This window comes from Cavia porcellus, unplaced genomic scaffold (assembly GCF_034190915.1).
Source record: "Cavia porcellus strain 051 isolate PalLab524CR breed Dunkin Hartley unplaced genomic scaffold, mCavPor4.1 scaffold_1, whole genome shotgun sequence".
NCBI classification, from domain to species: Eukaryota; Metazoa; Chordata; class Mammalia; order Rodentia; family Caviidae; genus Cavia; species Cavia porcellus.
In genome coordinates this window covers 216,223,511-216,241,759 of record NW_026947484.1, presented here as the reverse complement: position 1 = coordinate 216,241,759, position 18,249 = coordinate 216,223,511, and the positions used below count along the sequence as shown (strand labels likewise).

Below are 18,249 nucleotides of genomic sequence, written 5' to 3'. Positions count from 1 at the left end.
CACAAATGTGAAAGTTTTCTAGAATTATTAGGAAGAAGCAGCTGGGGCGGTGGCACATGCCTGTAATCCCAGCACTCAGGAGCCTGAGGCAGGAAAATCCATGCAAGTTAGAGGCCAGCCTGGACTACAAAGTATATTGAAGGCTATCCTGAAATATGTAGTGAAACTCAGTCTCAAAAAGACCCCTTCTCCTCCCCCCACAAAAGAAAAGAAACTACTTAAAGTGGTTACCTGGGCAGCCTCAGAATAGGGAGGGACAGGAACAAGCCAGATTCAGTCTTAGCATTTAGGGCTGTGAAAAGGGAACTTTTTTCAGTGTATTTTTTGCAGTGTTTGATATTTAAACCATGCAAATGTATTATCTAATCCAAAAATTTTATTTGAAAATTTGAAACATCTGATTAAATGTTAAGATTTTAATGTGTTTGGTTTTTAGTTACCATTAATATACTTGGTCTCAATACAGAATATAAGAAAGAATTAAATTCATAAGTTGTAGTGTCCTTAGTGATCAAAGAAATGGAAACAAGATACTATTTACACAGATCAAACTACTAAGACATTTTATTGAAACAACTTAATATAGGGAAGCTATGGGAACTTTGGGAACATTTTTTATCGTGAAAATTTAAAAAGATTCTAGATATGAATACAAGAACATTTTTTGTAAAATATTTTGCTAATCATATGTTCTACCAGAGTCAGTTTGAGCATCTTTGTTACACTGTCTTCCATTTTTATTTAAAAATTCTTTGCCCCAATGTAACTTTAAAGAATTAATTCAAAGGTTGATGCTGTTATGTTTGAAGATGTTTACTGCTTTTTATTTTTGTAGAGAAGTAGAAATGGCCTAAAAGGTGAGAGAACTGTGGAGTCAGTAATACATATAAAGATTATGTACCAAAATCTAAAAGTGCTTATATTTTGGCAGGTTAAAATTATACCTTGCAGTACTGCATGTTTTATACATCTGTATGAATAGGTGTGCCTGTGCACATGGACTGGACAGGAAGGTGAACAAATGAAAACAGTTTCATTTGTTATCATGCCAAGCTGTGAAAAATGTGCAACTTAGCAAAAGTGTATAGCTGAAAACTTCGAAATCTTTGGATAATTGACATGTATTTTTCTAAAGAAAATAAAATAGGTCAGAGTGAGTTTTATTATGACTAAAAATTGTTTGGAAAAAATGTTGATACAGGGGTACGTTTCTGCTATTTCTCATTTCCTGTATTTTTAAAATTATTGTTAATACTGCTTTTTAGCCTTGCTATACATCCTGACAAAATTAGGATCGCAACTGGACAGATAGCTGGAGTGGATAAAGATGGAAGGGTGAGCAGCACAGTTTTATGCATTCTCTACCTAGTGATACCACTGTTAGACTAGAATTGTAATATTTTAGCAAAAACTTGTTTTACAATATGACTACTGAACGGTTTCCAGTATAAGCAGGGGAAATGTTTCAAAAGAAAATGATGTTACTACTCTTCTAAAGTAATAGATGTTCTCCCTATTATAAACTACTTTAAAAAACAAGAGGATTGATAATGTGTTTGTTAGCTTTTTCTTGATGCAGAATCTTACTTCTGGTTGTTAGAGGTACTGCAGTTAACCTTAGTTGATAGGGTCCCTTGATTTTATATATAAGGAGAAGAGATATCACGGAAAATGTTTATTAAATTGGTTTATACAGCAGATCTCTTAGTTCTGAGGTCAGCAGTGAATACTGATGTTTGAATAGCACATATGTGACTATATTCATGATATTTGCTGAGTTCAGCTTTAAAGCTGGGAAAAGTTTATGTTGGATAGCTTTGAAAAATTTTCTAGTTCCATATATTCAAGAACTCTTTACTTAGCAACTTATTGCACACTGATTTTTTTTTTTAAAGTTAGTCTCAGGACTGAAGATAATGTTAACAATAAAATCAACCCACTTGAACTCACAGTTTTTTTTTTGTCTTTTTCCTTTTTATCGGTACCAGGGATCGAACTCATGAGTGCCTGCTTGCAAGGCAGGCGCTTATGCTGCTGAGCTAAATTCCCAGCCCCTGAACTCACAAATTTGAGACCAGCCTAGGCAATATAGCAACATATACCATCTCAAAACAAAACAAAACCAGAAAAAAAAAAAAAAAAGAGACAAAATATTCAGAGCACATTTGCTTGGATTAGAATTGTGACCCTTCCATTCATTCATTTAGTTATTCATTTTTATCAGGAGCCCAGCTCATGACCTCATGCTTGCCAGGAGGCACTGTGCCCCTGAGCTATATCCCTACCCCCTGTCCCCTTTAATAGCTATATTTAAATCAAGTTATTTAAATCTGTTTCCTCATTTATTAGTTATTGTAATACCTGTGGTTCATAAAAGTATGAGGATTAAATGAGTTGATATGTGTATGACATACATAAAAGAATATGTGAAACAGCAAATACTCAGATAATTTGTTATCATTCTTGGTATTTCCTTATATTCATGGTATGAGAAAAAAGATGTGTGGGAGCATATCTAAAGCTGGTAGTTACTTTCTTACTAAATGTTTATCCATCCCTGGTACCCTTAAGGGTGGCAGATAGCTCCGTGTGGTAGTGTGTGACGTATTTGCATCCGTCTGGATCCCAGTGATGCCTGCTGCCTTGTGTTTTTGCAGCCTCTGCAGCCCCATGTCAGAGTGTGGGATTCTGTTAGTCTTTCCACACAGCAAATTATTGGACTTGGAACTTTTGAGCGCGGAGTAGGGTGCCTGGATTTCTCAAAAGCAGTAAGTACTATTTTTTTAAAGAAGTAAACCAGCTAAACAAAGATGCAGAAAAGGAGTTAATCTCAGTTTTCTGGGTGTGTCCATTGAAAGTGAGTGTGAGTTGTTAACATTAGCTGTCACCAAAGGACTAGCCTTGTACCCTGAGTGTTACATTTGACTTAGATGGTATCAAGATACTAAACTTAGACCTCATTTTGTTCTGTCCTAAGACAGGATTCTAGTGTAATAGAAGGAAATGGTTGGAGGATTATGTACAAATCATAGTACATATTGAAATAACCAGTATAACATAGTTTAACTTCAGTTCAAATTATAAATGTGTTTTATTGAAATTCGGACATTAAAAAAATTGACCTTTCTTGGTATCATATCGAAACAAAGGGAACAAAACTTTGTATCCCTAAAATCATGAATTTTCTTGGTCTGAACTGAAGTCAATATGGTTAAAATTTTGTCTAGCAATCTCATCTAGAGCTTGAAGCTTTATTCTAAGGGAAAAATACCGTAAGTATAAGTCTGATGTTGTTCATTTTAAATATTTTATTTTTTAATGGTATATATTATTAGAAAGTATTTGAGAGACATTTTAGGGTTCATGTTTTTAAATTTCAAACTAAATCCTTCTGGACTTTATAGGGCCTCATTTATGCTTCAGAATATATTTGTGTATTTATATTGCATCTTTAGTTCTTAGCTGTCGGCAGCTATACTCTGAATTATGGGAGTTTTTATATGAAATAGAAGAAAGGACAAATAAATTTGAGTGAATATAGAAATTTTTCCACCTTGAAAACACTGGAATATAAGGGTCCAACAAAGAATTAGGAAAAGAAAAACTTTACAAAAGAAAACGATAAAAACTGCTTTTACCACTTTCCCCCTAATGCCACTGTGAGTAGAAGTGTCGTTAGTACCATTGTTACAATGCTGCGGCTCTCACGGGTTGCACATACTTTCACTTTTCCTGATACAGGAAATCGTTCCGTACCAGCCAAGAGAAAGACTAAGCTCTGATTTCCTCAGTACCTTTCTCACCACAGACGGTACTAGGAAAACATGTTTAGTATCATCAGTAGATCTGTTAAACTGAGAGGCTTGAATTATGTGAATGAGAATAGTTCAGAAAGATAGGAAAAGGTTCAGTTCTATTTTTATCTTCATGTTGTTGTATGTCAGATATATCACAAAAATTGAAATCAGCAGATTTTAAAATACCCATTAATTTTACCTTATCCCATCAAATTACCACTAGAAACTTTGTAAATTTATGCATATTTTGAGCCACGTGTGGGGGTACATGCCTCTAATCCCCACGCTTGAGAAACTGAGACAGGCAGAATGTTGCAAGTTTGTGGACTAGGCTACATAGTGAGTTCCAGTCCAACCTGAACTCCGTAGTGAAACCTTGTCTCTGTTTCACGAAAAAAAAAGAGAGAAAAGTGATGCATAGTTCTTCCAACTTAGATGGTAGAAAACATCTGCAGTGTTTCCTAATAGCAAGATGGAATCAAAAGATGCTGAGATACTCGGATACCTTCAAAAATACTTCATTGCTATACTAATACAAGTGACTATATGGCAAGGGGAAATCAACCCAGAAGGGGAATAAATTAAAAATAGGGAGAAAAAAGTTTTAAAGAATTTGTGTGTATTTTTGAAGAAAGTGTAATTTTAGTAACCAATATATTCCTTATGTTTCGAAGAACATAGAATTTGCAAGAGTTTGGGTTACCTTATCACCACTTTTAATAATATAGTATTTCTTTCTTTAAAAGCCAGCCGTAAAAATGAATGCGTGAATGAATGAAAAGCCAGCATTACATAGCCAACATTTTTAAATGCCTTTAATTCCCTTTTCTTTAGGACTCAGGTGTTCATTTATGTGTTATTGATGATTCCAATGAGCATATGCTTACTGTGTGGGACTGGCAGAAAAAATCAAAAGCAGCAGAAATAAAGGTAAATCAAAACCATTTTTAATACTTATGTTTTATAGCACTTTTTGTACTTCTTGAGTATCTAGAGCTATATTAGATGAAAATCCTTAAGATACAAGAGTTAAACTCAGTGACTGAATTTGTCAGATTCACTGATTTAGTTTCAGACAATATTATGCTACTGAAGTATCAGAGTGGAACTTTCAAAATTAAGGCTAAACTTGGCCACTGTTTCTTTAATAAATTTTAATTTCATTCAATCTTCAATAAAGATTTAGAAATCTAGAAGAAAATTAATCCCAACATTAATTAGCATGACTAACCAGGAGGCACTGGTACAGGACAGGTGAACAGATCAGTGGAAGAAAATAGAGAAGCTAGAAATAGAGAACCCAAATTAATCTCTTGGTTTATGACAAAAGTGATATTGCAGTAGACAAAGACCAGTGTTTTCAGTTAATAGTGCTGGATTAATTAGGTATCCATAGAAAGAAAGTTATCTTGAACCTCACGGTATTTATAGAAATCAGGGTTAGTTGGATTATGGATCTGAGATAGAAATATAAAATTGTAAAACTTTTAGACAAAGATATCTTAAACATGACATAAAATACTAACATAAATGCAAAATGATTTACGTTACAGTGTGTTTCCAATGAAACTACTGTTCAGAATATATAAAGAACTTGTATACTTTATTAAGAAAATATTTTTTACTTATTTTGGAGAGAAGGGATACATTACTGTATTACTGTATGTAACATTCCATAGGTCTACAAAACTTGTGAAGAGAGAGGGGAGGTGATAGCCAGCTGAATCTTTACTTAAGAATGTAGAATTCCTGGGTCAAAGAGGACTCCAAATGGAACTAGGTGTTGTGAAAGCATAGGACTTAGATATATTTTCTTTAAAGAAAAGAAAAAGTATTGAATAACTGCAGTCACTTCCAAAAAGTACATGTTAAATTAAGGGAAAGTAATTCTAATAGTGTAAACGAGTCTGGCTCTGAAAGGAAACTGGACATCATATTCAAAATCTGTCCATGAAAATAAACACGGTACATCTTTAATATTAAAAAGTTCAGTCCAGAATTGGTTTTTAAGATCTCAGTTGTGCTCCTTGGTGGGGCATAATGAAGTTCCAGGGGCTTGTTCACTTTCCGGTGTTTCTCACTGACGAGTTCCAATGAAAAAGAGCCATTTAGTACAGTGAACTGGCCCCTGGCTGTTGCTGTATCAGTGGTGTACTGCTTCTCACTGGCTGTATCGAGGTTCATCTGGTTTGATTCTCCTTTGCTTCACAGTTCTTCTAAAGCTAACCTCACAGCCAGATACTTTGATAGGTGATCAACAATGGCATTACCTGAAGTCTTTATGTGTCTTATCTAGACACTGTCATCTTTTCCCGTAAGCGTGGGATGAGACCTGAGTACTCAGCTTCGCTAGCAGCATCCATGACTGGATCAGTTGGTACTGCTGCGTTGTTATTATCAAGTTCAAGCCCAGAGTCGTCACATGTTTTGATCCATTTGTTACTAGGGCCTGCTTCCTGACTGCTGTGTGTGGATGCATTACTACAGTGTGAACTGGCAACATTGTCTTCTGCTCCACTACCATTCTCAATCTGTTTTCAATCTTGCCCCACTGTACCATGTTCATGGCCTGGATTTTTCAGTGCTATGACTGAGTGCCTGCTGATTATTGTGCTTGTTGATCCTGGCTAATTACTCTCTCGATGAGCTTCTTACTCATCACAACTTGGATAAATTTTGCTGATGAATGCATCAAAGTTTGGGTCTGGCCTTAGTGATCTTTTGGAAACTGATTTTTCCAATGAATAGGACATTATCGCCACTTCCTAAGGCTGCAATCAACAGTCTGCATGAAAACGGCGCAAACACCCCTTTGTGTAGTCATTGTGTCCTTCAGCATATCCAAACAAATTGGGCACATTGATTCACTGTGTAGACTTCTAGGTGAAACCAGTTTCCAGGCCATCTGTTACTGCCTCCTGAGGTGTATGTTGTAATTCGTATAAGCTCAGTTCCCATGTTTTGCTTAGTGGTTGAGTTCCATTTGTCTGCACAGCCGGAGACATTGCGGCTCCTGCCCCAGCCCTGGGCTCCACTGGCTGCTGCCGGAGCAAGACTCTGAGATCAGCTGCTGCGCTGCCGCACAGGGAGTGAGCCTGAAAAAGTATACTTTTTAAACTGACAAAATACTTCACCAACTAGGAAATCCAGGTGATTAATAAGCATATGAAAGAATCTCGGCCTTATGCAAGAGTATCAAGAACATTGAAATTAAATCCACAGTAAGCTAGTGCTATATTTTATATGAGGAAGATAAAAATACCTAAATTGGTGAGGCTCTAGAGTAACTGGAGCTGCTGTGCACTGCTGCTGGGCATATACATTGATACAGACATTTGGGGAAACCCTCTGGCATTATCTGTTTAAGTTGAATGTGTGTGTATCTGCTGACCCACCTCATTCCTCTACTGGGTATAAATCCAGCAGAAATGTATACATGTGTTTAGAAAAAAACAAACAGCAATACTATTTATGATTACCCCCCCCCAAAAAAAGGGACAGAACAGGTTCAGTGATAACATGCCTGTAATACCAGCCTCTGAGGAATTGGAGGCAGAAAGATTGCAAATTCAAGACCAACCTGGGCAATTTAGCAAAACCCTATCTCAAAAAAAAAAATTTTTTTTAAGGGCTGGCTATGTAGGTAGTGCACTTGTCTAGACTGCATTCAATCTAGAGAGGGGGGAGACTACCTAATGTCAATCAGCAGAAGAGTGGATAAAACAATAATATGACCTTCGTTATACAAAGGAATTTCTGTACAGCAATTAGAATGAACACATTATAACAGTGTGTACCCACATCTCACAAATGTAATGTTGAAAAAACAAACAAGTCATGAAGGAGAACTTTGTTTATGACTCCATTAAATAAACTGACAGGGCTCTGTGTTAGCAGAAGTCACAATAATAAACATTTGAATGGAGGGAAGAATAGTAACTGGGAAGGAGACCTGTATTGTTTCTGGAATGTTAGTAATGTTATTAGTTTTGTTTCTGGCTTTAAGAAAGTGTATATTGTTCTGGCATTTTGTTACTTTAATATGCTTTTCCTAAATATGTAAGAAATTAAAATAATCTAAAACTTTTAGGGGGGCAGGGCCTCAAACTTGCAATAATGTTCCTGTTCCAGCTTCCAGAGTGCTGAGATTATAGGCATGCTTTACCACATGTAGCATAAAGCTGTGATTCATATAAATGTTTTCTAAGTGCAAAAGTTTTGTATATAACATGAAAATAGCATATGGACATCAAATTTAAACCTTTAATCCAGAAGTCTATTATCAAAGTGCTTGCCTGTCTTTGTCAGTAGCTATAGTTGGTACTTGATAGCAATAAGAATATGCGTTCACCTGTTCTCTTTTCACAGACAACCAATGAGGTTGTTTTGGCTGTGGAGTTCCACCCAACAGATGCCAATACCATAATAACATGCGGTAAATCTCATGTTTTTTTCTGGACTTGGAGTGGCAATTCTCTAACAAGAAAACAGGGAATTTTTGGGGTAAGGATCCGAATACTGTAAAATTTTTAATTGTTGAGTAAGTATACAATCATCATGCCAAAGGAATACTGAAAATTCTCACTGTTTCATTATAGAAGTATGAAAAACCAAAATTTGTGCAGTGTTTAGCATTCTTGGGGAATGGAGATGTCCTTACTGGAGACTCAGGTGGAGGCATCCTTATATGGAGCAAAACTACTGTAGAGCCCACACCTGGGAAGGGACCCAAAGGTACAGTATTCTCTTACTTAACTCATTGCAGACTCCGGGCATGGTGCTTTTGCAGTTCCAGCTCTTTCTTATACTGGGAAAAGAGCTACAGGAGCATCACCAGCATCTGTCTTGTTTTTACGGTTCTTCATAATCTTTTTTAAACGAATTTATCCGGTTACTTAGTAAGCATGTATAACCTACATGTAACTATACTTAAACTTCCCTCTTCGTTGCCAATACAAATAACTAGGGATATATTCTTAGTTACTTTTCTCACCACTGAGACAAAATACCTGACACCACAAGTTAAAGGAAGAAAGGTTTATTTCAGCTCAGTTTGTAGATGTTTCAGTTCATAGTCAGCTGGCTCCCAGCAGGGCAGCATGGCCAGAAGAAGGCAGCAAGCCGCAGCTGCGGCAAGCCTGCTGCTTCTGTCCCTTCATATTCCATCCAGCTTAGCCAGCTGTTGGATGGGGCTTCCAGTATCCACACCTTTAATCCTAGTATCTCACCATTAATCCATAGTCATGCCCTTATCCAGCCGCATGAAGTTTGGGGGAACATCTAGATATAAGCCATAATGGGTATGTACATGTTAATTATTTTTCAGTTTTTATTCGTACATCTTTGCAGCCCATAATGATTACCATCCTCATGGAAAGTTGTATGTACGACATCCTAATTCTTTTTTTATCCCCTTCTCTTCTCCCTCTCCCTCCACTCTCCATTTTCTGGTCCCCATCCCTTTTGCAAAAGAGCTGGAGCTGTGATATCTATAGAAGAAGGCATAGCCATGTGATAAGATGGGAAAAGAAAGAAAAAAATATTTGAATAAATGTGTAGTTCAGTCTCCTTCCCATACCTAGCAACAAGGGAGAGGGAGATGGTGGGGAGCCAGGGAGAATTGGCAGAGCAGTGTGTCCTGGTTTTTCTTGTTTATCCACCTCCCCCTAAACACATTCAAGGCAGCTCTTTGTCTCTAGAGTCCCTCCATGCTACACCCTGATTTCCAGCAAAATGACCTAGTTCCAGCTAGGTGTGGTTGCTCAGGCCTGTAATCCCAGCACTTAGGAGGCTGAGACAGGAGGATCATTGCAAGTTCAAGACCAGCCTGGGCTACAAGACGAGCTCAAGGCCAGGCTGAACTGTATAAAAGAGACCCTGTCTCAAAAAGACCAACAAAACAAAACAAACAAAAAAAATCTAGATCAGAATAGATACCCAGTGTCCATTTTTAATTTCTTGCCCCCAAAATTTCAGTGGATTGATCAATTTTGCATATTCTCAAATGTGACATTTTTGTAAATTAATATGAATCTTCAAAGTAAGGGGGGGGAGCAGAAATTGAGATTATCTGTAGTTCCATTATCCCAGTTTTGCCGAAGATAACAGTTTTTGTTTTTTACTTTCTGCATGAAATTTATACATTCCTAGAAAAATTCAAGCAATGAGAATTTAAAGAGAAAAAATTTTATTATGTTCCATTGTTACAGGTGTTCCAAAGATGGAACACAAGCACGGAAGGGTTAAAATGGTCACCCTTCTTAAATCTTTGTCAGGTTCCTAAAAAGTTGAGAAAACACTACTGTTTTGCCTTCTCACCAGATAATTATCAGGGATGGATCTGTTTGCTCCATTGCTAAGAATATGACCTGAATGTCAGCTTTTCCCTGCTGCTTGCCTCTAGTTGGACAGCCACAGAGGGGCCTGCAAACGTCTTCATTAGTCAGGTGAAGCAAACTTGTTTTCATGGAAGCTTTGTTTCTGTTGGAGATGAGAAGGAAGGAAAGATCTGCATTTAGGCTTGCCTAGAGTTGTCTGTGCGATTAAGCCTGGAGGCAGAGTAGGTTACTTTTTTTTTTTTTTTTAATCAGTACTGGGGATCGAACTCACAACCGCGCGCTTGTAAGGCAGGTGCTTATGCTACTGAGGTAAACCCCCAGCCCTGGCAGAGTAGCTTTCTAAATTCAAAGATAATTCTTCTTGGTGGGTATTTCAGACATTATTTGGACTAAACTGAAATGTCAGAGCTATAGGCCCGTAACCCCTATAATCACCACCACCACCCGTCCTCTCAGAAAATGCGCTTTTCTCAGATATGCTGTCTCCCCTGGGCACCGCAGAGCAGTGATGGTTGTGTGCCAATCCCGGTGAACATATCATACTGTTCAAAGGTTAAGTGTTTTTAAGTGACGATTGGTGATATGAGTGAAGGCAGTTGACCTGAGTAGCAGGTTTGTAGGAGTTCTGTTGCCAGCTCTGCTGAATCAGGCAAGTTCTCCTCTGAATCAGTTAAGCCCTTTTCTTCTGCCAAGTATACCCATCTAGTAAGTATTTGTATCACTAGCATTTTCACGCTGAGATAGAGTAATTTTTACAGTTAACTATAGTTGATTTATTTTTAGGATACCAAGTATTGTAACTTTCAGATTTATTTTGTTTTGCTTCACTTTGTTTTTGACATAGGTTATTGCTTTATAATTCACACTGGCTGTGAACTTAATGTAACCCATGCCAGCCTCAAACTCACGGTGATCCTCCTGCCTCTGCCTCCTGAGTGCTGGGATTACAGATGTGTGCCAACAGATAATTTTTTTAATATAATGACAGCTCAGATAGACAAGTTTAAAAAATCTCAGTAGCAGCTTTTTTGATATAATTCACATACTGTAAAATTCACCCATTTGACGTATGTAGTTCAGTAATTTTTAGTACATTCAGAGTTGTACAACCATCACCAGTGTCTATAAGTTTAGAACATTTTCACACCTTAAAAGAAACTGTACCATTAGTAATCAGTTCCTATTCTCCTCTGTCCTCTCATCCTCTTAGCAGCTACTAATCTAATTCCAGTCGCAATAGCAATGGTACCAAACCTATAGCATGTGTGCCACAGCAGACACACAACTTGAACAAGCCAAGTAACCCCAGCAGAGGTTTGACAAATTAATCAGCATGCGTACAACAGTAAGGACCCCATTGATTATGCAAAAGCATATCAAAAGCAAACTTTCTACCTTTCAATCAAAAGGTGTTCATACCATCAAAAGATCTTACTGTGTTTTTCTTTTAAGACAAAAGATGTTATTGTATGAGATTTTTTTCCTAAACTAAAACCTCATTATTCAGGTTGAATTGCAGTCTTGGCACTTTGTGATAGGTAAGTGAGTTTTGGGTTGCAGTTTGGTAGAAAGATTCGCTATCAGTGCTCTCTAGATTTGCGTGTTCTAGACATTTCATATAAATAGTCATACAGTATGTGACGTTTTTGGAACTGCCTTTTACTTAGTTTATTTTCAAGGTTCATTCATGTTGTAGAATATGTTCACCTCATTCCTTTTTAATGGCATATTCTATTTTATTAATATCTCATTTTTTTACCCATTCATCAACTGATCAGCAATTTTTTAAAAAGAATAATTTTTAAACTTGTAAATTTTTATTTTTCCAGGGGACCTAAGGGCTATTGACTTACTTTGGCCATATTTAAGTAAGGTTCTACTTCCTGTTTTGAACCTACTCACTATTCTACTAAGTGTTGTCTTCCAAAAGCTTTCCTCTTGTAGTAATTAGTCTCAGTCACTAGCTAAAGGACTTCTCTGAGCAAGCATCGTAAATATGTAATCTTATTAATCATGATCCATAAGAAATGAGATCTGAGTTAAAAGAGAATGAGAATTAGAATGAATCAATTATTACACATGAATTTTAATTAAAGTATTTTTAATTACCCACCTTAGCCTTCCTTAGATACTTAGTAAAATGCTGTGGAAAGCATTCAAGAAAGCCAGGGTATCACATTGCTACAGCCTGACCAGTTTTTAAAATAATGAAATTCTTTTCTAGTAGGTCAGCAGTCACTCTTGGGGGCATCGGTGGTCCACTTTTGCTCTGTGTCTTCCCCATATCTCAGTAGGTTATCCACAAGCACTCCAGGTCCACAGTGATTTAACTGTTCAATATCACTGTTACCTCCACAGGAAATGATCGCTGTTTTGTAAAGTGACAGGCATATTAAGTGAGGTAGGAGACCAGAGTCTTAGTCACACCTTTATTATTAGCTAACCGTCGTATTGGCTGAGCCACTCCTGTGAGTGTTGTATCCTCAAGTTCTTAATTAGAAGAGTAATGCCACCCTAAGTACTGTATAAACTCTTACAGGAGATGACAGTAAATATGTATTATATGCTGTTACCTGTGGAATTGTTATTATTGCTTTAGCTTAATTCTTTAAGAAAGTATTTTCAGAGTGAATAAATACTAATACATATGCAAAGGGACTGTAGTAAGTCTTAAGCTTTACTACGTGCTTTGCAGAAGACTTGCTGAAAGTTACTGAATCCATGAACTTTCTTAGTATTCACTATGTAATTCTGTTAAAGATTTCTTTTTTAAAACACTAGAGTTTGATGAAAAGTGTGATCATTGGTGTTTTTATTTTTTTGCTCAATATACTAGGTATATATCAAATCAGCAAACAAATTAAAGCCCATGATGGCAGTGTATTCACACTTTGTCAGCTGAGAAATGGACTCTTATTAACTGGAGGAGGAAAAGACCGAAAAATAATTCTGTGGGATCATGATCTGAATCCTGAAAGAGAAATAGAGGTAAGGGTGAAAATGGAACATTAAAAAATATTCAAGATTATCTGGTCATTTTGTCCCACAGTATGGTAATTTAACTTTTCAGGGAAATCGTATGTTTTTATTATTTCACTCTTCCCACATAGGAAAGAGTTTGTTACTAAAAAAAATAATATTAAAATAATGTAAAAGAATTTTTAAAAAAAAAACAGTGAAATGATTACTGAGACCTTACATTGTGATCCCAAAATACAACTATCCAAACTTTAATTCAGCAGATAAGCCATTGAACACTACTCAAGTCCAGGATAAACAAAATGACCAGTTTAGTTTTAAACTTGAAAATAATTTTTAAACTTCGAGCTTACTAGAGCTGCTAATTGTATGTGGATGTGTCTGCACCACAGCCTGGAAGAGGCATAACCAGGAGACATAGTAAGTATTATGTGCTCAAATGAAGGTTTGCTAGTTACATTGAGATCTCGGGAAGTAAAATATAATGTTTTAGATTAGTGATACTTAAACCAAGAACAAATCTCAGTTTAATGTTACTCCTATTTTTTGTTCACTTAAATTTTGAATTTATGCTTAATGTTTTTTCTAAACATAACCTGCTTTCCAAAGTCTTCTGTGATGAAGAGGATTTTTATAGTATTGTTCTTGGGTTTATTTCCAAGAAGACTTACTTTGTTACAACCTTAAGTTCATATTGGAAATGTCACTTTTACTATTTCTTTCCTTCACAGAAAACTCATATCCTGTGTAATCAAAAACTGCAGACTTAGTTCACACCTTCCATAACCATTTCTAGCACATGTCATTCATGTTTTTAGGAATCATACAGTTTTTTAATGTTTGTTTTATTATTTTATGGTGCCAGGCTTTGAACCCAGGGCTTTTCACATGTTAAGAAAGTGCTCCATCCATGATTGAGCTATAGTCGCAGCTCTCAGTGATTTTAGATCCCACTGCATAAAGAACTGAATTATTTCATTCTTTGGGATCATAGTCCTCATAATTGCAGCTGTAATTCTTTATAATGCAGTTATCCTCCATATCTACAGAGGAAGACTAAGTCCAGGACCCACTGCAGTCCTGCAGACCCACGGATACTAAAATCCGTGGATGTTCAAGTGCCCTATGTAAAGTGGTGGCGTAGCTGTGTATACCTCCTGATGTCTTACTGGCTACTTTAAGGCATTTATACATTACAGTGCCTACTGCAGTGTAAATGCTGTGTAAATCGTTACCACTGTATTGCTAGAGGGCAGTGACAAGAGACAAGGACTGCACAGTACAGTACAGATGACAGTTGATCAAGTCCTTAGATGCAGAACCCCCAGACACAGAGGGCCAGCTGCCTGTTTGTATTTCAGTTTACAAAGAATTTTTGTGTTATTTTTTATTTTGACCCTTAAAACAATGGAGAGTAGGTAAGACATGTATTATTGTATACGTTATATTTCAAGTAAAGTAATTTTTCTTAGGCTAATTGACTTACCTAAAGTAATGTAAGTAATAAGTAACAAATACAGACCATTCTTCATGTTCTCTAGTAAACTTACTCTGTTTTTCTTTCTCTGTTTCTAACCCTTAGCTTTTGAAATCACATAAACCACAAACTTAAAATTAACAGAAACTAGCTGGGGATATAGTTGGGTGGCAGGACCATGTGTGAGGCTCTGGGCTAGAGTCTTCGCACTTTAAAAAAAAATAAAACCGGAAGCAAAGAATGTTGATAATATTGCATGATAACTTCTCTGAATAAAATTTGATTATCTGAATAACAGTATGAGATTCTATATTGTCTTCAGATTTAGAAATTTGTCATTCATTACCTCATAATTGCCCACCACTGTAAATGTAGCCATTAATCGTAGTAATTAATGCTTGTTAGTATGTATATATGTATTTATTTTTTCTAGGTTCCTGATCAGTATGGCACAATCAGAGCTGTAGCTGAAGGAAAAGCAGATCAATTTTTAGTAGGCACATCACGAAACTTTATTTTACGAGGAACATTTAACGAAGGCTTCCAAATAGAAGTACAGGTAAACCGTATTATGTCAGTGATTAACTAATTATTTTGATGATACCCTTTGGTTATTATAATAATGGGTGTCTTCCATTTTCCAGGGGCACACAGATGAACTCTGGGGTCTTGCCACACATCCTTTCAAAGACTTACTCTTGACATGTGCTCAGGACAGGCAGGTGTGCATGTGGCACTCGGTGGAGCACAGGCTGGAGTGGACCAGACTCCTGGACGTGAGTGAAGTAGACGTGGTTAATCTTTGCACATGCACACTGTGCACACTGGCAGAAGCAGCAGATGAAACAAAGTATTGGTTTAAGGCAGGAGTTAGAGGGAACTCTCAAGGTATGACGTGACCCTGCTTTAAAGAAGCAGAGTTACTACAAGCTCAGTTTTTCTCAGTTTCATAATTATTGGAGAGATTTCATAAAGATTTTCATAAATATTTGGACCTCAGTTACCGCTGCTCACTGACAGACTCTGTTCTGTCCTTTTCTGAGTGGCCTGTTACTGTGTTTTCTCCCTGCGACACCTAGAGAACTACCTGTTGTAGCCCAAAAGGTATACAAGATACTTACATAAGTTCTTGCAACTCCAAAGAACTGTTCGTTACTACTGTTCCTATTATTGGCCCACGGCCCAGCCACAGCAAGTTGTCCTCTTCCCCCTCCATTTCACTAGCACAGAGCCTTCACGCTCTGAAGTCTTTTTCCTCTCATGTCCAGTGTTGGCTGTAGTAAAGTTGAGCGGCTTTCCATGTCTGTATGAAACAAGTTATCTTGAGAAGTGTTTTTCCCATTGTCCCCGTTGGTGTAGGGAGCCTTTCTCATGTACTCTCCAACAGCTGTCTCGTCTGTCTTCTAGGAACCCGGACACTGTGCAGGTTTCCATCCAAGTGGCACAGTGGTGGCCATCGGAACGCACTCAGGCAGGTGAGGTCTTTATGGAGCTGAGTAACTGGCAGGTGTTTACATTGTGCCTCGTGCATGTTCTCAGTCTCACCTGGAGGATGGGCTTTAAGGAGCGCGCTCATATGCTTGCCACTCTGCTGTGCTACGTCTTCTCATGTATTGTTATTTATTAAGCACCTGCCTTTCATTTACTGCATCCTAGTGTGGGCTTTGGGGATATATCAGGGAGTGTCAAAAATCTTCCTTTCTGGAGCCCACATTTTAATGTATGTGAGGAGTGGAAACAAAGTAAAAACTTCCTATGATGGTAACTAATTATGTTACCGACATAGGAAGGGAGGGAAAATGGCGATTAGAAATGGGGATTGTTGGGGGGCTGGGGATTTAGCTCAGCGGCATAAGCGCCTGCCTTGCAAGCAGGCAGTCCTGAGTTCGATCCCTGGTACCGATAAAAAGGAAAAAGACAAAAAAAAAAAAAGAAATGGGGATTGTGTGGGGGTATAGTTACAAAAATGGGGAAACAGGATGGTCAGAATCAGCTTCATTGAAGAGGTAATAAAAGACGACTCTCTGTGAAATTAGAAATAGCAATTTTTTATTGTCCTTTATATCGGGAAAGTTTGAAGCTTATATAACTTGAGTAACATTTATTATCTGTATTTTTTAATTTGTTGTTGCAGTTTTTTTTGAGACAGAGACTCAATATGTAGTTCAGGCTGGCCTCTGACTTCCTGGTGATCCTTCTGCCTCAGCTGAAATTATAAATATATGCCACCATGCAAGGCTTATCTGTGTGGTGTTTTGTTTTTTTTTTTTTTTTTTTTTTTGTCTTTTTCCTTTTTATCGGTACCGGGGATCGAACTCACGACTGCCTGCCTTCAAGGCAGGCGCTTATGCCGCTGAGCTAAATCCCCAGCCCCTATCTGTGTGTTTTTAATGAACACCTGCTTAATGATTTTGCTGGTATCTGGTCACTGCCATGAAAACTTAATTATCATTTTAGTTTATGTGCTACCATAGCAAGGACCTTAATTTCCTTTTTAAGGGGGCAAAGAAAAAAATATGAAGTCAATTTACACAAAAAAGCTCATTTAAAAAAATCTGAAATGTTGATTTCTAGTAGGCATGAAACTGTTGTGAACACATTCATATAAATACCATTTTCTAGTTCATTTAATTCTAAATTTAGTCACTTAAAGTTTATTATGGCACATTTTCCCCTTTAGTTTTTGTATATAAATTAATACCTTTAAAAACTGAAAACCTTTAAATTCCTTTTCAAAATACAGTGCAATAAAGCATAAAGTTTCACTATCTCAGGTTTTCGTATTGTTATAGAGTTTAAAAACGTTCAGATTTGGACCAAATGGAAGCATATGATAGGTCTTTTGTAGAACTTTATTCAAAAGAAATTGTTTTCTTTAACCAGAAAATCACATAGGAATCACATTAATTACATAGGAAACCACCTAAACTGTAGCGCTGGTCTGGTCTTCAGTTCTGTAATTTTATCATCGAAACAGGTAGCAGAAAGGTTGTCATTGAGATAAACATTAAGAAATACCAATTACTGAGTACCAATGACAGACTTTGTGCTAAAATTCTTTTTATTTCCCTTTAGGGTATATTGGCCGTAGAGATTAGGTTTCATCTTGGCAGGTTCATACATGCATATAACACACTCAGCCGTAATATAGAACATACAGTGTTGGCCCTGACCTAGAAGCAACCAGGAGTAGCAAAAGCAATAGTGACAGTGACAGCTGTGAGACGAGGCAGGGCAGGAAGTGAGCCTGGTGAGTGGGCAGGTAGAAATTTTAACTGTGTTGTTTACTTGGACTCACAGAATCCTAGACTGAAGAGACTCGGTGATTGAGCTCAACTCACTGGTTTTGGTAGTGACCACAGCCTTGAGCAAGCCAGGGATGGAGCTAAAATACCATTAACAGATTCCAGCCCAGATACATTGACTGTGAGGCTTCTGAACTTGAGAAAAGTCTCTTCTGTTCAAAAATAAGGTGTCAAAGATGCATTAACAATAGCGAAGGAGCAAACTAATTAAAAGAAAACAGATTTTTCCCTGTGTATTTAGGTGTTAATTAACATAGCTCACAGCTACTCCTGAGTTAATTTCCTTGGGTTCACAGTGACTTCAAACTCCATCAGTGTAAATCTCCCCAGGTTCAAGTTCAAGGCCAGCCTGA

General features: G+C 37.2%; 1 protein-coding gene and 1 pseudogene across 8 annotated transcripts in view; one reads left to right on the top strand and one right to left on the bottom strand.

The window, feature by feature from the left end:
- Positions 1-18,249, top strand: part of Eml4 (EMAP like 4) — a 150,881-nt gene that overhangs the window by 109,336 nt on the left and 23,296 nt on the right. For all 8 annotated transcript variants that reach the window (XM_063229321.1, XM_023566363.2, XM_013155892.3 and 5 more), the window contains 9 exons: positions 1,266-1,335; positions 2,658-2,768; positions 4,632-4,727; positions 8,166-8,300; positions 8,396-8,531; positions 12,972-13,123; positions 15,025-15,150; positions 15,236-15,367; positions 15,999-16,066. In XM_063229321.1, the coding sequence (XP_063085391.1) occupies positions 1,266-1,335; positions 2,658-2,768; positions 4,632-4,727; positions 8,166-8,300; positions 8,396-8,531; positions 12,972-13,123; positions 15,025-15,150; positions 15,236-15,367; positions 15,999-16,066 (1,026 nt within the window). The remainder of the gene's footprint in view (positions 1-1,265; positions 1,336-2,657; positions 2,769-4,631; positions 4,728-8,165; positions 8,301-8,395; positions 8,532-12,971; positions 13,124-15,024; positions 15,151-15,235; positions 15,368-15,998; positions 16,067-18,249) is intronic.
- Positions 5,646-6,808, bottom strand: LOC106028302 (E3 ubiquitin-protein ligase RING2-like; annotated as a pseudogene).